This window comes from Mastacembelus armatus, chromosome 13, assembly GCF_900324485.2.
Source record: "Mastacembelus armatus chromosome 13, fMasArm1.2, whole genome shotgun sequence".
Lineage (NCBI taxonomy): Eukaryota > Metazoa > Chordata > Actinopteri > Synbranchiformes > Mastacembelidae > Mastacembelus > Mastacembelus armatus.
This window is the reverse complement of record NC_046645.1, coordinates 11,938,420-11,963,323: the sequence shown is the minus strand read 5'-3', so window position 1 is coordinate 11,963,323 and position 24,904 is coordinate 11,938,420. Positions and strand designations below refer to the sequence as shown.

General features: G+C 38.7%; 4 protein-coding genes across 4 annotated transcripts; 1 reads left to right on the top strand and 3 right to left on the bottom strand.

The window, feature by feature from the left end:
• Positions 1 to 106: 106 nt before the first annotated feature.
• Positions 107 to 4,674, top strand: LOC113134326 (extracellular calcium-sensing receptor-like). Its single transcript, XM_026313641.1, has 7 exons — positions 107 to 445; positions 973 to 1,260; positions 1,871 to 2,422; positions 2,541 to 2,762; positions 3,446 to 3,569; positions 3,687 to 4,159; positions 4,252 to 4,674. Exons 1-7 carry the CDS (start codon positions 122 to 124, stop codon positions 4,672 to 4,674), a joined length of 2,406 nt encoding a protein of 801 aa, XP_026169426.1. The 5' UTR covers positions 107 to 121.
• A 3,299-nt stretch (positions 4,675 to 7,973) lies between these two features.
• On the bottom strand, positions 7,974 to 11,060 carry LOC113122968 (extracellular calcium-sensing receptor-like). The gene is made up of 7 exons (XM_026294676.1): positions 10,972 to 11,060; positions 10,891 to 10,893; positions 10,544 to 10,829; positions 9,864 to 10,436; positions 9,380 to 9,502; positions 9,062 to 9,185; positions 7,974 to 8,866 (listed from the first exon to the last, which is right to left on the bottom strand). Exons 1-7 carry the CDS (start codon positions 11,058 to 11,060, stop codon positions 7,974 to 7,976), a joined length of 2,091 nt encoding a protein of 696 aa, XP_026150461.1.
• Positions 11,061 to 12,029: 969 nt separating this feature from the next.
• Positions 12,030 to 18,105, bottom strand: LOC113134316 (extracellular calcium-sensing receptor-like). Its single transcript, XM_026313627.1, has 9 exons — positions 17,969 to 18,105; positions 16,370 to 16,546; positions 15,897 to 16,245; positions 15,085 to 15,372; positions 14,286 to 14,837; positions 13,941 to 14,162; positions 13,134 to 13,257; positions 12,545 to 13,017; positions 12,030 to 12,452 (listed from the first exon to the last, which is right to left on the bottom strand). The coding sequence occupies exons 1-9, from the start codon at positions 18,103 to 18,105 to the stop codon at positions 12,030 to 12,032; spliced, it is 2,745 nt and encodes a 914-aa protein (XP_026169412.1).
• A 1,794-nt stretch (positions 18,106 to 19,899) lies between these two features.
• LOC113123899 (extracellular calcium-sensing receptor-like) lies at positions 19,900 to 22,985 on the bottom strand. The gene is made up of 7 exons (XM_026296267.1): positions 22,897 to 22,985; positions 22,815 to 22,817; positions 22,469 to 22,754; positions 21,788 to 22,360; positions 21,304 to 21,426; positions 20,986 to 21,109; positions 19,900 to 20,792 (listed from the first exon to the last, which is right to left on the bottom strand). The coding sequence occupies exons 1-7, from the start codon at positions 22,983 to 22,985 to the stop codon at positions 19,900 to 19,902; spliced, it is 2,091 nt and encodes a 696-aa protein (XP_026152052.1).
• Positions 22,986 to 24,904: the final 1,919 nt, after the last annotated feature.

The window sequence follows — 24,904 nt, the reverse complement described above, 5'->3', positions numbered from 1 at the left end:
TTGCTTGTTTATTATGCATATTACATTTTTTTGGATTTGCATTCCCGGTATTGTGGTTATTTGTTGTGTGATGAACCACTTTGCACTTCTTTATAGTTTCAGCTCTCGTACCTTGCGCTGGATGCAGACCATGGCTTTTGCAATCAAAGAGATAAACCAGCGCAGTGACCTCCTGCCACAGCTCAAGCTGGGTTTCCATATCCGTGACAGCTGTAATGACATACCTGTGTCTCTCAGAGCATTGTTGGTGTTGGCAAATGGGCAGCCAGAGAGATCCACAACCGAGAGTTTGAACAGAGCTGAAGGTGTAGAAAGAAACATTAGTGATTCAACATTAGGCTGTGATGCTGTCCACAGGGCTGTGTCCCATGTTATCATAGGAGATGCTGCCTCTGGAGTGTCTATAGCTATGCTAAGAAGCCTGGGTTCTTTCCATATCCCCCTGGTGAGACTGCTTGAGCAATCCTGCTGTGATAAACTAAATCATGTGTTATTACCATGTTAAATCAATGTGTCAAACAGTTGCAAAGCTGTTACTGTCCACTCCAAAATGTGACTTTTCATTAGCTAGGAAATAATTTAAATCTCTGCACTGATTTACATATCCTTGTATTATAGCTTAAGGTAAGTTTCCTGAACGCATAAAACATTGTGTAATCTTTTATCGCCAAATTTATAAACATTTTTGTTGGACAGAGATGCAGTCACTTGCACTTGAAAATGACAAGATTAATTATAATTATTGATTTATTAACCATTTCAAATGTCTGTATTTCAAAACCAGTAATAATTCAGCTTCTTTCTTGCAACTGACAGCCTGAACTCCCATTTTAATTTCAAACACAGGGTTTCTGCCTCACTGAATCCTTCTATAAAAAGGTGGCATTGTTTAGTGGAATTTGATGCTTATTTTAGAGGCTTTTCAGTGGACGAGGTGAGCTGAACGTGAACTATTGTCTGCTATATTTCTAGGTGAGCTATTTTGCATCCTGCAGCTGTCTGAGTAACCAGAGGGAGTTCCCCACTTTCATGCGCACAATGCCTAGTGACGCCTTCCAGATCAGAGCACTGGCCCAGCTGGTTAGTTATTTTGGTTGGACCTGGGTAGGAGTGATTGGTGTGGACTCTGATTATGCTCGCTTTGCAATCCAGCTCTTCCTCCAGGAGTCTGTGAAATATGGTGTTTGTGCTGCTTACACTCATTTATACCCTGTGACCTTGGGTCAGCAGGCTCTAGATGAGCTTCTGGGTATTATTCAGGTACCACTGCATCATTAAAATTTTCTCATATAGGTGCAGACAGGGCAGAAAACATACAGTAATATAAACAGGGAAGTGTGAACTACATTCTGAGCATTTGCTAAACAAGTTTAGCCATTTATTTGAAATATAATTACAGTACATATCTAACCACTTATAACATACATAAACCTACATAAAATTACCACATAAATTATCGATATAGGCTACTATAAGACCTATATGTAGTCTTCGTTACTAAAAATCTTTTTTGCCCTTTTCTCATTCAGCTTATATTGATTTTTAGTTGACAACACTCACACCAATTTGTACTGTAGCACTCAAATCTTTGCTTTAAAAAAATGGCAATAGATTTTTTCCAATATCTCTCTCTGTTTATGAACTGCACTTGAGACATGCAATATTTTTTTTCACCCTATAATACATATTCATTAGGGCAGTAGTCTAACTTTATCTTTACATTTCTACATGTATCACTATTATTATAATTGCCTGAATATGTGTATTACCTTACAACCGATAATTAATAGTTAATTTCATGTATTTCTTTATTTGTTACTGCATAAAAACTTCATCAAATATTAATTGCATTTACACTTTCCATATTCAGATGGCATCCTCAAAGGTCATCATTAACTTTTCTAGTGAGTCAGAGATGCAGAGCATTTTGACAGAAATCAGAAAACGTAATATAAAAGGCCTGCAATGGATTGCCAGTGAGGCCTGGGCCACTGCCACAGCACTCTGGGAAAATTCTGGAGATCTCCTGATGGGAACACTGGGTTTTGCAATCCGCAGAGCTGATGTGATTCCAGGGCTGAGGCAGCATCTCCTTGGTCTCAGGCCACCATATATTCACAAATCAGCTTTCTTGGCAGAACTGTGGGAAGAGACATTTAACTGTAAACTTAATGGGTCTGTCAACAGCCACTATCATGGGACTGGCAATTACCTTGACAGAGAGCCATGTAAAGGAACAGAGAATTTAAATGACGTTTACTCTGCTTATTCAGATGTGACACAGCTAAGAGTGTCATATAATGTCTACAAGGCTGTGTATCTGGTGGCCCATGCCTTGGAAGATATGAGCAACTGCAAAGTGGGAATGGGGCCGTTCCTAAATGACACCTGTGCAGACCCAAAGAATTTTAAACCGTGGCAGGTGAGACTGATTGCACGTTCCAAATAATTATAATCTATATAATGTTTTGTGTAGAAATTTAAAAAATGTGATAAATGAAAATCACATTTTTTTTAACATCATTTTGTTTCTCCCTCAGCTAATCTACTACATGAAACGTGCCAATTTTTCAGCACTCGGGGAAAAAGTCATTTTTGATCAAAACGGTGACCCCATTGCTTATTATGATCTCGTAAACTGGCAGAGGAAGCCTGATGGTTCACTAAATTTGGTTAAAGTCGGTTTCTATGATGCCTCATCGCCTGCTGGACAGAGTCTGATCATAAATGACTCAGTAATTCAGTGGCCTGTTGGGAAGCAGGTGTGTTCTCTGCAAACAGGCTTGAGACCATGTTCCCCTCTTAGACTGTTATATGTCCTCTTGATCCAGACAGCTGCCAATTTGTTCTTATTAGTATGTAATATACTTAATGATTAAACAAGCAAGAAAATGGCACCTTCAAACACAACCTACTAAGGCCGACAGGAGTCGCACGTGACTGCTGAAAACATAAACAGGATTAATAATTTAAACTGCAATATCAGATTGCAGTTACGTATTGCTATAGAAAAATGGGGGTAGCTAAATTTATGAAGTGTGAAATTTTACAAATTGTATAGATTCCATTGGTATTAGATTGGTAGGAAAGCTTTTGTTTCCATATTACAAATAAAAATACCTTATGCTACGATTACTAATGTAGTAAATATGTGTGTAGGAAAACATACAGTCATGTTTTATGTTATTGGGAATTTAAATATGACAAAAGCATGATCATTTTCATATTGACCAGCAGGTAATTATAATTTAACAATTACCCCCTTTTTGTAATTCTGTCAACAACTTAACATAAGTTATATTCAACTGTAACAACAGCATTTAAGGTCACACTGGAATCCATTTGCACAACTATTTTATGTTTTAGTCTGTAGGTGAAGTGAACCTATAGTGACAGAATCAGAATTAAAATCAGTCTTTCTGAGTGGCTGAACTTTGCCTCTCAGGCTCTCCGGTCTGTATGCAGTGACAGTTGTCCTCCAGGTTCCCGCATCGCCAGGAGAAAGGGGGAACCCCTGTGCTGTTTTGACTGTGTCCCCTGTGCTGAAGGAGAAGTTAGCAATAATACAGGTGTGTTGTGTTCTGTCATTTTTTTTTTTTTTTTTTGTTATTCAAATATAAACTGAGCTGCATTTGTGCAAAATCAGCTTCTCTAAACTTAAGGGTGGTCTTTCTCTCCAATGTCAGATTCATTAGAGTGCTCACGCTGTTCAGAGGACACATGGCCCAATAAAGCCAGAGATCTCTGCATCCCAAAGGTTACTGAGTACCTGTCTTACCATGAATTAACAGGCATTTTGCTGTGTGGTGTCTCTGTCCTCGGAGCTTGTATTTCCCTCTCCATCCTCGGCATGTTCCTCACCTACAAAGACACGCCACTGGTTCGGGCAAACAACATGGAATTGAGCTTCCTTCTCTTGATGTTCCTTGCTGTTTGTTTTCTTGTTGGCCTGTTGTTCATTGGGGAGCCTTCAGACTGGTTTTGCTACATCAGGTACCCTGCCTTTGGGATCAGTTTTGCCCTCTGCATTTCATGCCTCCTGGCCAAGACAGCAGTAGTTCTAATGGCTTTTAGGTCCACACTTCCAGGAAGTACTGTCATGAAGTGGTTTGGCCCCAACCAACAGAGAGCCAGTGTGCTTTTAGGAACAGCGGTCCAGGTAGAAACACTTTCCATAAGCCAACTATATAAATACTCTGTCAGTCGTGTCAGTTAAAAATGATCATTCTGCTGCTTTTCCCTTCTGTTCAGGTAATAATCTGTCTTATTTGGCTGCTGACCAGTCCACCTCATGCCAACAACAACACAAATTACCACATGGCTACCATCATTATTGAGTGTGTCACTGGTTCAGAGGTTGGCTTCTGGTGTGTTCTTGGATACATTGGCATCCTGGCCTGTATGTGTTTCTTAATGGCTTTTTTGGCTCGGAAGCTGCCTGATAATTTTAATGAGGCAAAGTTCATCACCTTCAGTATGCTGATATTCTTTGCGGTGTGGATTACTTTTATTCCAGTGTATGTAAGCACAGCTGGAAAATACACAGTGGCTGTCCATATTTTTGCTATTTTAGCTTCAGCTAATGGACTCCTGTTTTGTATTTTTGCACCAAAGTGCTATATCATAATTTTCAAACCTGAAAAAAACAACAAGAAAACATTGATGCAAAGATAAAAGTGCTGATAAAGAATTTGTATGTGAAAGAAATTTTTATTGAAATATCTTTGTGTTGTCCTATGAACTAAAAAATATTCATGCTGCAAATAATAAAAAAGTTTTTAACTTTTTTTTTAAACGTTTTTACATTTACCATATTCATATGGAAGTGCACTGCATTCACCAAAGGAAAAACATGTCAGATCGTATCTCATAATGACGTATGGTGTAATTCTTGCCAGTGTTAATTTTGACAGCAGATTTTAATTTAGTTTTAGTCATAGTCTTTAACTAAAATGCAATTTTAGTTTTAGTTTAGTTTAGTTTTAGACTAAAATATATTGGGTTAAATTTAAGTATAACTTAGTTCAACTATTGTAATATACAAAATATTCTGAATTAAAATTAAATAAGAACAATGTTCATTAAATATATGGAAAATGGCCTTTCCGCAAAAGATCAAAAATTAGATATACATGGTTTATAACTTGCATATGACATTCTTCATTCTTTTAAGCAAAAGTGCAACTCAAAACAAAAAACTTTATTTGGCAGTAATCCCAATGCATCAAGCATGAAATTGACAGATATATCTTCTCTTTGTTTTCTCCCAGCTTTTGCCATTTCATTATAGTTTAAGTCAGACAGAAACCCAATGTAGGCTATTCAAGATGATGTTGTACACTCGCGCATCCCGTGTCATCAGGTGGATCAGTTACTTTTCAAATGCGTCTTACATGTCTTAGAAGATTAATTCTGACTGGATCTTTTCCAGAAACATCCCTGACTCACATTTTCGTCTCATTTTTATTAGTTAACAAAAATGTCAATATATTTTAATTATTGTTTTAGTCATCATCATTTAACTTTCATTTAGTTTTCGTCAGTGACATGTCAGTGACGAAAATTATAACGAAAATATTTCTTCAATGAAATTAACATTGATTCTCACTTACTGGGGCGTATGGATTGGAATGCTCTAGAACATGCCTGAAAATCACCATGCTCTTAAGTCACTTTTTAGCAACATAATGTAGCAATACTTGTCAGTATATCCAATTGTACATAGCCAAGATTGTTAATAAAACCTAATAGGGTATAATTAATATTTCATAACATAAAAAATATAAGATAAAAGTAGTGCTCCCAGTTGCAGGCCCCAGTGTAAATCACTATATACAGTACACGTAAAGCTTCACAGCCTGGCTCAGACTAGTGAATCCAATAATATCTAGCACGATTGAACTTTGAATAGTTAATTCAGTGTTCTCAAAGTTACAAAATCTACACAAATCCAGAATATTTACATATCAAAAAAATAAAAGGTTTTAGAAGAATTAAATATCTAATAAACACCATTTATTGACATTTTTGAAATGAAATAAATATGTGCATTACAAAATTCTGATATTATCAGTGGTTTTCAAATACAGTAAAGCACATCCTGTCCATATACAGTGGGTATGGAAAGTATTCAGACCCCTTTAAATTTTTCAGTCTTTGTGTCATTGCAGCCATTTGCCAAAATCAAAAAAGTTCATTTTATTTCTCATTAATGTACACTCAGCACCCCATCTTGACAGAAAAAACCAGAAATGTAGACATTTTTGCAAATTTATTAAAAAAGAAAAACTGAAATATCACATGGTCATAAGTATTCAGACCCTTTGCAGTGACTCATATTTAACTCACATGCCGTCCATTTCTTCTGATCCTCCTTGAGATGGTTCCGCTCCTTCATTGGAGTCCAGCTGTGTTTAATTAAACTGATTGGACTTGATTAGGAAAGGCACACACCTGTCCATATAAGACCTTACAGCTCACAGTGCATGTCAGAGCAAATGAGAATCATGAGGTCGAACGAACTGCCTAAGGAGCTTAGAGACAGAATTGTGGCAAGGCACAGATCTGGCCAAGGTTACAAAAGAATTTCTGCAGCACTCAAGGTTCCTAAGAGCACAGTGGCCTCCATAATCCTCAAATGGAAAAAGTTTGGGACGACCAGAACTCTTCCTAGACCTGGCCGTCCAGCCAAACTGAGCAATTGTGGGAGAAGAGCCTTGGTGAGAGAGGTAAAGAAGAACCCAAAGATCACTGTGGCTGAGCTCCAGAGATGCAGTAGGGAGATGGGAGAAAGTTCCACAAAGTCAACTATCACTGCAGCCCTCCACCAGTCGGGGCTTTATGGCAGAGTGGCCCGACGGAAGACTCTACTCAGTGCAAGACACATGAAAGCCCGCATAGAGTTTGCCAAAAAACACATGAAGGACTCCCAGACTATGAGAAATAAGATTCTCTGGTCTGATGAGACCAAGATTGAAGTTTTTGGCGTTAATTGTAAGCGGTATGTGTGGAGAAAACCAGGCACTGCTCATCACCTGCCCAATACAATCCCTACAGTGAAACATGGTGGTGGGAGCATCATGTTGTGGGGGTGTTTTTCAGCTGCAGGGACAGGACGACTGGTTGCAATTGAAGGAAAGATGAATGCGGCCAAGTACAGAGATATCCTGGAAGAAAACCTCTTCCAGAGTGCTCAGGACCTCAGACTGGGCCGAACGTTCACCTTTCAACAGGACAATGACCCTAAGCACACAGCTAAAATAACAAAGGAGTGGCTTCGGAACAACTCTGTGACCGTTCTTGACTGGCCCAGCCAGAGCCCTGACCTAAACCCAATTGAGCATCTCATCTCTGTGCCTTGCCACAATTCTGTCTCTAAGCTCCTTGGGCAGTTCGTTCGACCTCATGATTCTCATTTGCTCTGACATGCACTGTGAGCTGTAAGGTCTTATATAGACAGGTGTGTGCCTTTCCTAATCAAGTCCAATCAGTTTAATTAAACACAGCTGGACTCCAATGAAGGAGCAGAACCATCTCAAGGAGGATCAGAAGAAATGGACAGCATGTGAGTTAAATATGAGTGTCACTGCAAAGGGTCTGAATACTTATGACCATGCGATATTTCAGTTTTTCTTTTTTAATAAATTTGCAAAAATGTCTACATTTCTGTTTTTTTCTGTCAAGATGGGGTGCTGAGTGTACATTAATGAGAAATAAAATGAACTTTTTTGATTTTGGCAAATGGCTGCAATGACACAAAGAGTGAAAAATTTAAAGGGGTCTGAATACTTTCCGTACCCACTGTATACCATCATATTGGATAAGTATAACATTAATTAAACATCAGCTTTAAGAATATAAACTGTATCATACAATACTGTTTATTAATAAAACAGTACTTCTACACTACATTATATAATAATTAGAAATAAGAGTAACTTCTATCTATCGATCTAAAAGATCATATTTTTGGTTCAGATTTTTCCCATAACATGTCTCTTGGTATTTTTCTCAGGTTTGATCAATATTATGTAGCATTTAGGTGCAAAAATGCAAATGAATAAGCCAAATGCTGAAGACAAAATGGCGAAAGTTTCCACAGCTACAGTGAACTTTCCTGGAGAGCTGATGTATGCTGGAATAAAGGTAATCCACACAGCGCAGAATATCAGCATGCTGAATGTGATGAATTTGGCTTCATTAAAGTTATCAGGTAGCTTTCTTGCTAGAAATGCCAGAACCAAACATGTAATTGCGAGAAGTCCTATGTACCCCAGCACTGCATAGAACGCAGCCTCAGAGCCTGTATTACATTCCAAAACTATTTTCTTATTGCTGTATCTGAAAACCATGTCTGGAAAAGGTGGCTTCAACTCAAGCCATAGTATACATATCACTATCTGAATCAAAGTGCAGGAGAACACTATGATCCTTTGCTGTGCAGGACCAAACTTTCTTGCAATTTTGTTGCCAGGAACTGTGGCTTTAAAAGCTGTGACAACAACAATAGTTTTTCCCAAGACACAGGAAATACAAAGTGCAAACGTCACACCGAAAGCTGTGTGGCGCAGCATGCATGTCCAAACTGTGGGTCTGCCGATGAAAGTGAGAGGACAGAGAAAACACAAAAAAAGACAAAACAACAGAAAACAGCTCAGTTCAGAGTTGCTGGCCTTTATCACAGGGGTTTCTCTGTAGTGGAAGAAAACCATAATTGTGGCCAGCGACAGGGAAGCTCCTAATATGGATACAACTGTTATAGCGATTCCCATGGGCTCGTGATATGTCAGGAACTCAACCGTTTTAGGAATGCACTGGTCTTTCCTCTCATTGGACCAGAATTCCTGGGGACAGGGTGTGCAGTCTGCTGCACCTGTTTAGGGTAAAAATGAAGCATGAGCTGTACATCCAGATATCATGTTTGCTCAAAACAATACTGCCCCAAAAAATGCAAGAAAGTCAGAGCAAGAAAATTCAAAAAATGGTGCAGTGACAATAATTGGATACTGGATTATGCACATTTGTTTCAATGCTGTTAATATGTGTATTTAATATGTACTACCTGTTAAATTGGCTATAGTCCCATCAGCACATGGGATACAGTCAAAGCAACAGGTGGGTTTCCCCTTAATTTGAGCTTTCCTGGTCCCTACTGGACAAACATCAGAGCACACTGATGTTGGAACCTGAAAAACATAAAGTCAGAAGACAATTTTAAAATGTAGTGCAAAGAAAACACTATTTTACTTAAATCTTATTGCATGAAAACTATCCACGATACCATGTTCCCTGTCCTCCACACTATGTGTTCCTCCTGAATGCTGAGCTTGTAGTCACCGTTAGTATCAGAGGCAAAATGACCCAGTGTCACATGTTCTACCTGCCCGTCACTCAGCTGCCAGTTAATAATGTCATATGAAGCAGGGGGATCACCGTTCTTATCAAAGTAAATATGATCCCCAAATTCATTTTTGAAATTTACCCTTTGTAAGTGCTCAGTCACCTGAGAAAAAGAACAGATTAAATTATCATATGAAAAAATACCAGACACATTCAATCAGTGTATTTGTGAACATGTTGAGGACCTTGGATTTACTAGCACTATTTCACACCTGTTTGGGCTGAATCTCTGATACATTCAAACATGGCTTCACTGGTTTTTCTCCAGCTGGTTGGCAGAATACCAGTTGATGTAGGGCGTGTGCAATGGCATAAACTGCCTTATGCACATTATAGGTCTCTCTCAGTTGTGTCACATTAAAAAACACATCTTGAAAATTAATTAATGTCTCATTGCCTTTGCATATTACATTTGTTGCCTCAGCATCGATGTATTCCCCAGGTAAAACAGGTCTGCAACCAACCATAATCTCCCAGAAATCCCTCACAAAGGCTGCACTTGGATCCTTATATGGGCTAATACCTGCAAGAAATGGTTTTAGGTTTGGGATAGCCATCCTCTGTAATGCAAATCCTAGGGCTCCACCAAAAGATTGGTAGGTTTCTGGTGTGGAGATTCGAGATGCTGTTATCCAGGCTTCACTTGCAATCCACTGAATTCCTGTAATGTTTTGTTTTATTACTTCTTTCATCAAAGGATAAAAGTCACCCTCAGCAGCAAAAGCTAAAATGACATTTACAGTTGACTGCTTGATCATTTCTACAACATTGAGAATTTTATCCATAGTGTATGTACGTAGAACTTTCTCAACAAATGCAATACAGACTCCAAACTTTTTAACTTCCTCACTAAATGCCAGGATCCCATTTCGGCCATAATCTTCATCAGACTGTATAACCCCAATCCACTGCCAGCCAAAATGTTTGACCAGTGCTGCCAAAGCTTTTGCCTGGAAGTAGTCGCTGGGAATTGTCCGAAAAAAGGAGGGATATTCCAGTCTGTTACTCAGGCAGGCACATGTTGAGAAGTAACTGACCTATAAAAAGAATTGCAAAAGAAATGGGAAAAAATCCCATAGAACAAACACAACAAAAACATCAAATATCACATAACATTAAAGTTATAAAACATTTAATCTCTTACTATTGGCACTTGAAATGGTCCAAGCATTCCAGCCACAACTAAAGACTGAGATGATCCTGACTCTGCAATGAGGGCAGATATAGCTGGAGGACAAGGTAAAGTTGACTCTGTCTCCTCTGGTCTACCAGCCAGTGTTAGAGCAGCACGTAAAGTATTTGTAGGAGAAGAACAAGAATTAAGGATCTTGTAGCCAAGAGATATGTTTGGCAGGAGAGCAGGGTCTTTGTTGATTTCTTCAATTGAAAATATCATCACTTGACTCCATTGAAAAGCTCGTAGGTCAAATCTAAAAAGATTTTGGTGATTGACATATGTAAAAAATTAAAGAACTGTTATTGTACATGTACACACTGCAGGAAGTCTGGAAAATAAGAGCAGAAAAGCAAATATGAAATAAAAAGAGTCAGATGTACAGTATTAAATCTTACCCTGCACATTTCACTCCTGGTGGCTCCCTCTCAAATGTGTAAGTGTTGCTTATCTCTTTGTTGAAAACTGGGAAAATCCCTCCGATCATTATGTCTCCCTGCTTAAACAAACTTGGCATGTGAAACCTGCCAAACAGTTCACAACAGCAAACTGTGTTCACATAGAGGATAGACAAAGATGTAACAATAGTTATCTGCATGTCTGCTCTGTGTTTTTTTAGAGATGTTAACACAGTTCTTATAAGAACTGTGTCCAATGTCAGTGCTTTGTAAAATGGTGATTTATTTCCCACATGACACACTTGCACAGATAGATCCCAGGTGGTGCTCAAACACCCGCCCTCTGACTTTGTCAGTTTCTTTCTGCAGAAACACTCTTTGAAGAGAAGGGATTCTAAGAGGTATATTGATTTGTTATAGCAACTTTAATAACAATGCCTTTGGAATGAATGCAACTATAGGCTAAAATATATACCAAGGTAAACATACTAATAGTGATCGGCCTGCTATCACTTCTCAGGGGTGAAGGAGAAACACTCATAAGCTAGCTTTTCCTGGAACAACTGCATGCTGTGCCATCATGCACCCAGGGTGAACACAACTGATGTCTGCTGTCATGTCTATTAATGTAGTTGGGTGCTGCGTTTTCAGTTTAGCCATTTGTGTGTGGATGACATTATGTTATTTCCATTTATAATCATAAATCTGAGTAGACCATTATATGTGGAGTTGCCCAGGGTTAGAATCGTTGGCCAGTGTTATTCAACTTGTACATGCTCCATCTGGGATCAGATCATCTTATAATGAGTGTCAGAGGAGGACGTCTATTAACATAATAATAAAAATCAATCTATGTATGTTTTTAATTTAGATCTGACAATAGCCTGTTATAGAAAATGGTATAAAAGTGAATAAAATATTAACTGTGTCAAAAAAGTAAATAAATAAAAACTTTTTTTATTCTTTTCAGCATGAATATTTAATAGTTCATAGGACAACACAAAGATATTTCAATAGAAATTGCTTTCCTTACACATACAAATTCTTTATCAGCACTTTTATCTTTGCATCAATGTTTTCTTGTTGTTTTTTTCAGGTTTGAAAATTATGATATAGCACTTTGGTGCAAAAATACAAAACAGGAGTCCATTAGCTGAAGCTAAAATAGCAAAAATATGGACAGCCACTGTGTATTTTCCAGCTGTGCTTACATACACTGGAATAAAAGTAATCCACACCACAAAGAATATCAGCATACTGAAGGTGATGAACTTTGCCTCATTAAAATTATCAGGCAGCTTCCGAGCCAAAAAAGCCATTAAGAAACACATACAGGCCAGGATGCCAATGTATCCAAGAACACACCAGAAGCCAACCTCTGAACCAGTGACACACTCAATAATGATGGTAGCCCTGTGGTAATTTGTGTTGTTGTTGGCATGAGGTGGACTGGTCAGCAGCCAAATAAGACAGATTATTACCTGAACAGAAGGGAAAAGCAGCAGAATGATCATTTTTAACTGACACGACTGACAGAGTATTTATATAGTTGGCTTATGGAAAGTGTTTCTACCTGGACCGCTGTTCCTAAAAGCACACTGGCTCTCTGTTGGTTGGGGCCAAACCACTTCATGACAGTACTTCCTGGAAGTGTGGACCTAAAAGCCATTAGAACTACTGCTGTCTTGGCCAGGAGGCATGAAATGCAGAGGGCAAAACTGATCCCAAAGGCAGGGTACCTGAGGTAGCAAAACCAGTCTGAAGGCTCCCCAATGAACAACAGGCCAACAAGAAAACAAACAGCAAGGAACATCAAGAGAAGGAAGCTCAATTCCATGTTATTTGCCCGAACCAGTGGCGTGTCTTTGTAGGTGAGGAACATGCCGATGATGGAGAGGGAAATACAAGCTCCGAGGACAGAGACACCACACAGCAAAATGCCTGTTAATTCATGGTAAGACAGGTACTCAGTAACCTTTGGGATGCAGAGATCTCTGGCTTTATTGGGCCATGTGTCCTCTGAACAGCGTGAGCACTCTAATGAATCTGACATTGGAGAGAAAGACCACCCTTAAGTTTAGAGAAGCTGATTTTGCACAAATGCAGCTCAGTTTATATTTGAATAACAAAAAAAAAAAAAAAAATGACAGAACACAACACACCTGTATTATTGCTAACTTCTCCTTCAGCACAGGGGACACAGTCAAAACAGCACATGGGTTCCCCCTTTCTCCTGGCGATGCGGGAACCTGGAGGACAACTGTCACTGCATACAGACCGGAGAGCCTGAGAGGCAAAGTTCAGCCACTCAGAAATTCTGAGTTTAATTCTGATTCTGTCACTATAGGTTCACTTCACCTACAGACTAAAACATAAAATAGTTGTGCAAATGGATTCCAGTGTGACCTTAAATGCTGTTGTTACAGTTGAATATAACTTATGTTAAGTTGTTGACAGAATTACAAAAAGGGGGTAATTGTTAAATTATAATTACCTGCTGGTCAATATGAAAATGATCATGCTTTTGTCATATTTAAATTCCCAATAACATAAAACATGACTGTATGTTTTCCTACACACATATTTACTACATTAGTAATCGTAGCATAAAATATTTTTATTTGTAATATGGAAACAAAAGCTTTCCTACCAATCTAATACCAACGGAATCTATACAATTTGTAAAATTTCACACTTCATAAGTGTAGCTACCCCAATTTTTGTAAAGCGATACGTAACTGCAATCTGATATTGCAGTTTAAATTATTAATCCTGTTTATGTTTTCAGCGGTCACGTGCGACTCCTGTCGGCCTTAGTAGGTTGTGTTTGAAGGTGCCATTTTCTTGCTTGTTTAATCATTAAGTATATTACATACTAATAAGAACAAATTGGCAGCTGTCTGGATCAAGAGGACATATAACAGTCTAAGAGGGGAACATGGTCTCAAGCCTGTTTGCAGAGAACACACCTGCTTCCCAATAGGCCACTGAATTACTGAGTCATTTATGATCAGACTCTGTCCAGCAGGCGATGAGGCATCATAGAAACCGACTTTAACCAAATTTAGTGAACCATCAGGCTTCCTCTGCCAGTTTACAAGATCATAATAAGCAATGGGGTCACCGTTTTGATCAAAATTGATAATTTCCCCGAGTGCTGAAAAATTGGCACGTTTCATGTAGTAGATTAGCTGAGGGAGAAACAAAATGATGTTAAAAAAAATTGTGATTTTAATTTGTTTATCACATTTTTTACATTAGTACTCAAAACATTATACAGATTATAATTATTTGGAACGTGCAATCAGTCTCACCTGCCACGGTTTAAAATTCTTTGGGTCTGCACAGGTGTCATTTAGGAACGGCCCCATTCCCACTTTGCAGTTGCTCATATCTTCCAAGGCATGGGCCACCAGATACACAGCCTTGTAGACATTATATGACACTCTTAGCTGTGTCACATCTGAATAAGCAGAGTAAACGTCGTTTAAATTCTCTGTTCCTTTACATGGCTCTCTGTCGAGGTAATTGCCGGTCCCATGATAGTGGCTGTTGACAGACCCATTAAGTCGACAGTTAAATGTCTCTTCCCACAGTTCTGCCAAGAAAGCTGATTTGTGAATATATGGTGGCCTGAGACCAAGGAGATGCTGCTTCAGCCCTGGAATCACATCAGCTCTGCGGATTGCAAAACCCAGTGTTCCCATCAGGAGATCTGCAAACTTTTCCCAGAGTGCTTTGGCGGTGGCCCAGGCCTCACTGGCAATCCATTGCAGGCCTTTTATATTCCGTTTTCTGATTTCTCTCAAAATGCCCTGCATCTCTGACTCACTAGCAAAGTTAATGATGACCTTTGAAGATGCCATCTGAACAGGGAAAACGTAGATACACTTAAGTTGTTCAAGGTAGAACAGTTAAGGGATGTTTTCTTTGTTTGTCCTCATGTAATTTATATAATATATATTCAAGCCCCAAAAATACTATATATAAGGAGAGATTTTAGAATGTGCATAAACATGTTACATGGTATATGGGGTGCAAAAATAATAAAACACAGTGACATGATATTCAATTCCAGTATATGCTATAAATGCAGTTAATAAAGTGTTGTACCTGAATCACATCCAGAAGCTCATCTAGAGCCTGCTGACCCAAGGTCACAGGGTATAAATGAGTGTAAGCAGCACAAACACCATATTTCACAGACTCCTGGAGGAAGAGCTGGATTGCAAAGCGAGCATAATCAGAGTCCACACCAATCACTCCTACCCAGGTCCAACCAAAATAACTAACCAGCTGGGCCAGTGCTCTGATCTGGAAGGCGTCACTAGGCATTGTGCGCATGAAAGTGGGGAACTCCCTCTGGTTACTCAGACAGCTGCAGGACGCAAAATAGCTCACCTAGAAATATAGCAGACAATAGTTCACGTTCAGCTCACCTCGTCCACTGAAAAGCCTCTAAAATAAGCATCAAATTCCACTAAACAATGCCACCTTTTTATAGAAGGATTCAGTGAGGCAGAAACCCTGTGTTTGAAATTAAAATGGGAGTTTAGTCTGTCAGTTGCAAGAAAGAAGCTGAATTATTACTGGTTTTGAAATACAGACATTTGAAATGGTTAATAAATCAATAATTATAATTAATCTTGTCACTTTCATGCAAGTGACTGCATCTCTGTCCAACAAAAATTTTATAAATTTGGCGATAAAAGATTACACAATGTTTTATGCATTCAGGAAACTTACCTTAAGCTATAATACAAGGATATGTAAATCAGTGCAGAGATTTAAATTATTTCCTAGCTAATGAAAAGTCACATTTTGGAGTGGACAGTAACAACTTTGCAACTGTTTGACACATTGATTTAACATGGTAATAACACATGATTTAGTTTATCACAGCAGGATTGCTCAAGCAGTCTCACCAGGGGGATATGGAAAGAACCCAGGCTTCTTAGCAGAGCCATAGACACTCCAGAGGCAGCATCTCCTATGATAACATGGGACACAGCCCTGTGGACAGCATCACAGCCTAATGTTGAATCACTAATGTTTCTTTCTACACCTTCAGCTCTGTTCAAACTCTCGGTTGTGGATCTCTCTGGCTGCCCATTTGCCAACACCAACAATGCTCTGAGAGACACAGGTATGTCATCACAGCTGTCACGGATATGGAAACCCAGCTTGAGCTGTGGCAGGAGGTCACTGCGCTGGTTTATCTCTTTGATTGCAAAAACCATGGTCTGCACCCAGCGCAAGGCACGAGGGATAAAACTATGAAGAAGTGCAAAGTGGTTCATCACATGGAGCAAGCAAACGTAATACCCTTAATACAAATCCAATATAATACATTCTTTTGGTGTTACGTAAGACAGCTTTTACAGCACAAAATACTTACTATTTATATATAATAGGGGCTGGTTTTGTCTTGTATGTTGGAAAAGAAACAACAGGGCTGTAGTGTAGAGGGAATAAGCCTCCTATAACTACATCTCCATCTTCATACAAATTGTTTTTCTCCTCTTCTCCCAAGAAAACACAGTTATCCAGAGTAGCAGCAGAGACTGGTGTACTCCTAAAGAGGGAAAGAAACAGAAGAAAGTTTGTAGCTTTCAGTGGCATGACTGGCTCCTGTGTGAGGGAAAGCTCCAGCTCAGCAATATACAAGAGTAGCTGCTCTTTCTGATCACATACTTTTTTGATAATGGTATTTCAGGACACAGCTGATGTATATACTGCAAGGAGTACAGTCAGACTGTGACATCATTAAAGGTAACACCTGATGTTCCTAGGGTTGGGTAATTATTACAGTTGCCCATGTGTGTGTGTGTTTTTTTTTTTTTTTTTTTTGGGGGGGGGTCGTAAGCAAAGTATTGACATACAGTTACTGCTATGGCATAAATTGTTATTATTGTGTCATTCTATGGACTCAATTATTTGAATTAATTGTTTTAGCATTATAAAATGAATACAGACTAGTAGCCTACAAAATATGACCATAACATTGTAAAATAATCACACTCATTTTGAAAATTCAACTCTCTGTTTCAGTGTAGTAAACTACACACCAGTCAGGCAGTGAGGAATTATGAGCAAACACTTGGCGACAGTGGAGAGGAAACCTCTAGCAGAACCGGATTCAGTTTACCTCGACTGATTGGGGTGAGTGATAGAGGAGAACAACAACAACAAAAAACAATAAACACTGTGCAGGTTGATGGGGCCAGTACCACTGGCTACATATTGTAACCCAAGATTCTGTGAATTGGGCACAGGTATCTGAGCTTTAGCTAATGGGTCTTATCCCATTCCTCATGCTAAGCACTAAAGAGAAAATTGTCTATGACCCCCCCCCCCCCCCCTCAAAATGCAGAAACTTGGGTTACAGCACATAACTAATGTTCTGTCTCATTGGTCCCTGAGAGATGCTCCATGCCTCACTGGACCTTACAAGAAACAAGAGGAAGGAAGGGGGGAGTTCCTCCAGAGTGATCACCTCAGATCTGAATGTCCTGCTGAATGCATTTAGGCATTAGAGCTGAAATTTGACACAGTATAGTTGCACTGCAGTTTTCTCTAAAAGTAAACGTGAAGTATGGAGGAGACTTCAGCTCTTCAGTAGTTTGAGTTTGCGACACCTGAGAACATGGACCAGACAGGCTGTTGCTGCCAGCAGGTCAGTTCGTGCCAGCTCTTGGATTATAGAGAGGTGCAACCAAAATAACTCCAAGGTTTTTTACAGTAGTGATGGAGGCCAAAGCTATAACTTCTAAAGTAGCTATATTGTTAGTGTGCGACCAGCGTTAAAGGGCTGAACATTATAAACGATGATACACTGCATAGTGCCTGGAAATATGCACACACTCTCATATAGATGCAGTGTGATTTCTTTTGTATTTATTAGAGGTCAGTTCATTTTTTGTTAACACCTGCATATGGGATAATGTATTCTGTCAAATATTTAATTATTAGAATTAAATCAACAGGCAGGAGTTACATAGGGTTGCATTGGCAGGTGGGGGCTGCCAAAGGTGGTCTCAGGAGTCCTGTGGAATTTAGTGCCTCGAGCTGGGAGGAAGTGAAGTGTGTTGGACTGATGTACTGTGTTATACAGAGAGTGTCCCTTGGAGCCATAGGTTTCAAGGATGGCAGAAAGTTCTTTAGCATATCTGTCACAGGCCTTATCCACGTGAACATTAAAATCACCTGTAATAACCAAACAGTCAAACTCTGTCAGGACAACTGAAAGCATCTCAGTAAATCCATCAATAGAATTTTGACAGCATTGGGGAGGTTTGGAAATGATTATAAAAAGTACAGAGGGAGATAATTTTTGTTCCATTTTAAAAGATACATACTCAAATGATAAGGCCTCCCCAAATGACAGCCTGTGGGTAACCACATTATCCCTAAAAAAGGCACAGACCCTTTTTGTCAAGATTGTAAGAGGAAATAAAATTATTGATTAAAAAGGATTTGTTACATAAAGATCTGACATTGAGCACTGCAAGTTTCAGATTAGTTTGAGTAAGACCTGAAACTATCTGTCTGCAAGGGATTTGAATTAGATTTCTCTGATTGGACAGTCTAACTGTCACTCTTTTAGCCACTCTAGTCTTTTGACTGGAACTATAGCACTAGGGGAGAATGTTTTCTCCCTGGGCCTCAGGTCGATAAGTGGTTTTATTATGGCTATAAGTCCTGGAACAGCAGAGGCCCTGGGTGTCCTATGTGGATGCAGCTGGGTGGGCCCAGGTCATTGCAGGGGGCACCGATTAAGGTGCTGTCGAGAGGGGATCCTTAGCTGATGAGGGGTCCGTTGCTGGTGAGGTATGAGTGCTTTATTCACTCCTCTCTTCTCTCAGAGGAGCCTTTGGCTGTTCAGATGACTGTCCAGCAGAAGCAGGAAGTACAGTGGTTATGATTTTATTGCGTAAAAGAAATTCAAAGTCAACACTGCTGAAAGCTAAGGGAACATTGGAATTAAAAGAGCTGTAACTTTATGTCAGCCTGGCTTCAAATCTGGGATTGTTCTTATTTCCTCTATTACAGATGAATAGTTGAACAGATCTGGCTTTACAGAGTTTTTTTTTATGTTATTACACTGTTTTTCCAGGCTAGATAAAATTCTAAGTTTGTGGAAAGCCCCTTTCTTTCCCGACTTTGCAATGTCTGCATTAAGGTGCAGATATGTGAACTGTACCATTGAGCTACCTTCTTTTTCCAAATTTTCAAACTTGAAAAAAACTAAAAAATCAAGAAAACATTGATGCAAAGATAAAAGTGCTGATAAAGAATTTCTATGCATTAGAAAGCAATTTTTATTGAAATATCTTTGTGTTGTCATGAAATATTAAATCTTCATGCAAGAAAGAATAAAGAAAAAAAAATGTATTTACTTGTTTTACATTTACCATATTTCTATGGAAGTGTATTGCGTTCACCAAAGTTGAAAAAAAATATGTAGGATTGACACTGACATTCACAAAAACAGAATTTTAGCTTCAAAGAAAAAAAATAAAAGAAAAAAATGGAGAATTTATTTAAGTAAATGGTATTAAACATGGAAGATAGGTTTCTAAATGATGTTTAGTAATAAAACAGAATTTTTTCAGCACTCTTCAGCACGCTTTCAGGTTTTCAATGGGCTGAAAATGGCATATATGAAAGAATGTCATTAAAAATTAATTAATAGTGATTACATAAAAATCTGCAACACAAAAATTGTCATTCATTAATTACTGACAAATTATGCATTTGGTGATGGTTTTGAAACACATTACTAAACATTATGTGCATTTATACAGTCACATTACATAGGCCAAGAAAAAAATTGCAATATCAAATTTACAGATTTACATATTCTCCTATAATTAATCATATAAAGATTAAAAGTGTTTTGAATCAAATTAGGGAATTAGATTTTGTTCAGTTTTTTCCCATAACATGTTTCTTTGTATTTTTCTCAGGTTTGATCAATATTATGTAGCATTTAGGTGCAAAAATGCAAATAAATAAGCCAAATGCTGAAGACAAAATGGCAAAGGTTTCCACAGCTACAGTGAACTTTCCTGGAGAGCTGATGTATGCTGGAATAAAGGTGATCCAGACAGTGCAGAATATCAGCATGCTGAATGTGATGAATTTGGCTTCATTAAAGTTATCAGGTAGCTTTCTTGCTAGAAATGCCAGGACCAAACATGTAATTGCGAGAAGTCCTATGTACCCCAGCACTGCATAGAACGCAGCCTCAGAGCCTGTATTACATTCTAAAACCATTTTCTTGTTGCTGTATCTGAAAACCATGTCTGGAAAAGGTGGCTTCAACTCAAGCCATAGTATACATGTCGCTATCTGAATCAAAGTGCAGGAGAACACTATGATCCTTTGCTGTGCAGGACCAAACTTTCTTGCAATTTTGTTGCCAGGAACTGTGGCTTTAAAAGCTGTGACAACAACAATAGTTTTTCCCAAGACACAGGAAATACAAAGTGCAAACGTCACACCGAAAGCTGTGTGGCGCAGCATGCATGTCCAAACTGTGGGTCTGCCGATGAAAGTGAGAGGACAGAGAAAACACAAAAAAAGACAAAACAACAGAAAACAGCTCAGTTCAGAGTTGCTGGCCTTTATCACAGGGGTTTCTCTGTAGTGGAAGAAAACCATAATTGTGGCCAGCGACAGGGAAGCTCCTAATATGGATACAACTGTTATAGCGATTCCCATGGGCTCGTGATATGTCAGGAACTCAACCGTTTTAGGAATGCACTGGTCTTTCCTCTCATTGGACCAGAATTCCTGCGGACAGGGTGTGCAGTCTGCTGCACCTGTTTAGGGTAAACATGAAGCATGAGCTGTGCATCCAGATATCATGTTTGCTCAAAACAATACTGCCCCAAAAAATGCAAGAAAGTCAGAGCAAGAAAACTCAAAATGGTGCAGTGACAATAATTGGATACTGGATTATGCACATTTGTTTCAATGCTGTTAATATGTGTATTTAATATGTACTACCTGTTAAATTGGCTATAGTCCCATCAGCACATGGGATACAGTCAAAGCAACAGATGGGTTTCCCCTTAATTTGAGCTTTCCTGGTCCCTACTGGACAAACATCAGAGCACACTGATGTTGGAACCTGAAAAACATAAAGTCAGAAGACAATTTTAAAATGTAGTGGAAAGAAAACACTATTTTACTTAAATCTTATTGCATGAAAACTATCCACGATACCATGTTCCCTGTCCTCCACACTATGTGTTCCTCCTGAATGCTGAGCTTGTAGTCACCGTTAGTATCAGAGGCAAAATGACCCAGTGTCACATGTTCTACCTGCCCGTCACTCAGCTGCCAGTTAATAATGTCATATGAAGCAGGGGGATCACCGTTCTTATCAAAGTAAATATAATCCCCAAATTCATTTTTGAAATTTACCCTTTGTAAGTGCTCAGTCACCTGAGAAAAAGAACAGATCAAATTATCATATGAAAAAATACCAGACACATTCAAACAGTGTATTTGTGAACATGTTGAGGACCTTGGATTTACTAGCACTATTTCACACCTGTTTGGGCTGAATCTCTGATACATTCAAACACGGCTTCACTGGTTTTTCTCCAGCTGGTTGGCAGAATACCAGTTGATGTAGGGCGTGTGCAATGGCATAAACTGCCTTATGCACATTATAGGTCTCTCTCAGTTGTGTCACATTAAAAAACACATCTTGAAAATTAATTAATGTCTCATTGCCTTTGCATATTACATTTGTTGCCTCAGCATCGATGTATTCCCCAGGTAAAACAGGTCTGCAACCAACCATAATCTCCCAGAAATCCCTCACAAAGGCTGCACTTGGATCCTTATATGGGCTAATACCTGCAAGGAATGGTTTTAGGTTTGGGATAGCCATCCTCTGTAATGCAAATCCTAGGGCTCCACCAAAGGATTGGTAGGTTTCTGGTGTGGAGATTCGAGATGCTGTTATCCAGGCTTCACTTGCAATCCACTGAATTCCTGTAATGTTTTGTTTTACTACTTCTTTCATCAAAGGATAAAAGTCACCCTCAGCAGCAAAACCTAAAATGACTTTGACAGTTGACTTCTTGATCATTTCTACAACATTGAGAATTTTATCCATAGTGTATGTACGTAGGACTTTCTCAACAAATGCAATACAGACTCCAAACTTTCTAACCTCCTCAGTAAATGCCAGGATCCCATTTCGGCCATAATCATTATCAGACTGTATAACCCCAATCCACTGCCAGCCAAAATGTTTGACCAGTGCTGCCAAAGCTTTTGCCTGGAAGTAGTCGCTGGGAATTGTCCGAAAAAAGGAGGGATATTTCAGTTTGTTACTCAGGCAGGCACATGTTGAGAAGTAACTGACCTATAAAAAGAATTGCAATAGAAATGGGAAAAAAATCCCATAAAACAAGCACTGCAAAAACATCAAATATCAAATAACATTAAAGTTATAAAACATTTAATCTCTTACTATTGGCACTTGAAATGGTCCAAGCATTCCAGCCACAACTAAAGACTGAGATGATCCTGCCTCTGCAATGAGGGCAGATATAGCTGGAGGACAAAGTAAAGTTGATTCTGTCTCCTCTGGTCTACCAGCCAGTGTTAGAGCAGCACGTAAAGTATTTGTAGGAGAAGAACAAGAATTAAGGATCTTGTAGCCAAGAGATATGTTTGGCAGGAGAGCAGGGTCTTTGTTGATTTCTTCAATTGAAAATATCATCACTTGACTCCATTGAAAAGCTCGTAGGTCAAATCTAAAAAGATTTTGGTGATTGACATATGTAAAAATTAAAGAACTGTTATTGTACATGTACACACTGCAGGAAGTCTGGGAAATAAGAGCAGATGAGCTACTATGAAATACATAAAAGTCAGATGTACAGTATTAAATCTTACCCTGCACATTTCACTCCTGGTGGCTCCCTCTCAAATGTGTAAGTGTTGCTTATCTCTTTGTTGAAAACTGGGAAAATCCCTCCGATCATTATGTCTCCCTGCTTAAACAAACTTGGCATGTGAAACCTGCCAAACAGTTCACAACAGCAAACTGTGTTCAGATAGAGAATAGACAAAGATGTAACAATAGTTATCTGCATGTCTGCTCTGTGTTTTTTTAGAGATGTTAACACAGCTCTTATAAGAACTGTGTCCAATGTCGGTGCTTTGTAAAATGTTGATTTATTTCCCACATGACACACTTGCACAGATAGATCCCAGGTGGTGGTCAAATATTTCCCTTTTGCCCTCTGACTTGATCAGTTCTGTCTGCGAATAGTTTAGTTTTTCAATTTTTAGTTTTGTCTCATAGCATCAAATCTTATTTAATTCCAAAATCTATCTATTGACCCCAAGAGGTAAATTGATTTGTTATAGTCACTTTAATAACAATGCCTATGGAAAGAATGCAACTACAAGCTAAACTTATTATATCTACTGTATATAGACTAATGAAGGTCAGATAACTAATTCAGAAGGATGGCTTTAAAAAAAGGGAAAAAAAACCCAGCTGACATCAATTTATATGTTGGTTCATAGTAATACTGTAACAACAGTATTGATGTACATTGAACATATAACACAACATTCTTAAAAATATGTTCAAAATATAAACAAATTTTCTCAAAATTCATCCAATTCCTCATCAGCATGTCTTGCATCCCCACACACTAATGCAAACTTGTTTCATGGGTACACTTGACACACACAAGCTGTAGTCCCTTAAAGGGACCATGTCTGGTTCTTTGACTACTTTACACAAACACTGGATTCACCCAATGCCCCAAAGTGCATTGTGGGGACATCCTAAATGTCCAAGAATACAGTGCAATTTTACCAAAATAAAATCAAAAATGAGGTTTTTATGTTATAGTATTGCAGTGTCCTCCTCATTCATTTTAAATTGGGTAGCCTAAACATTAGATCACAGACATCACCTTTCAATCATCGAGTTAGCTTACAGGTTGTTGATGCTACTTAAGACACATGTGATGTCAGCTCATTAATTTTAACCCTCTGCGGTTTGAGGGTGTTTTGGGGCCCTGGACAAGTTTTGACATGCCCTGACATTTGTGCTTTTTTCAGTTGCTTTTAAACATATTAATGGCTAAAGTCTGATAACACTGTAATCAGCACAAACAGGGATACAATAATATGTGAGCAGCAAGTTTACATACTTCTAAATACAGAAAAAATCCATTAAAAGTGTTTACCTTTTGGTTTAGTTTGCTGTTTAGTCCTTATTTCATTAGCTTCCATCTACAGTTGGCCATGACGGTTATTACATTCCAATCAAAATCGTCGCCATTGAAAACATTCCTAATGGGGACCTAGATAGCTGGGTGGGACTGACCATATGTGGAAGTAGTGTGAGTGTGAAGGAGTGAGTGCAATACCAGCTTCAAAAGTGGAAGCGGGGCTAGTGAGCACATGTTCCACACTCACTTTTTGGATAAAAGGTGACTTTTGGGCCAAACCTAAAAATCACATTGGCATATACTGTATAGCATAGCTCCATCATTCGACAGCTTTTCCCTTTTAGGGATGTCACTTTTGTCTACACAACGTTTCATGTTCCCATGACGTGTGTGCGTGTGTGTAGTTCGAAGTCAGTAAAGGCAAACAAGCACATAAAGTAGCAGAACATAGACTCGGGTAATACAATGAATAAGCACAAAATAAAAGTCCAAGACAGGAAGTACATGATGAGTCCTGAAAAAGTAAAGGGTTGACTGATTGTCCTCACTCAGTTAAGCATAAATTTCCAAAATATTAATGTAACCTGATCTTCACACAATAATCAGTTTACATCAAACCCTGACCTTTGGATTTATTTTTTACTTCAGGCTCTAAGTAGGCCTACACATTCATGCAAGCTAAATGGCACCTACAGACACTGTAGTGTAAC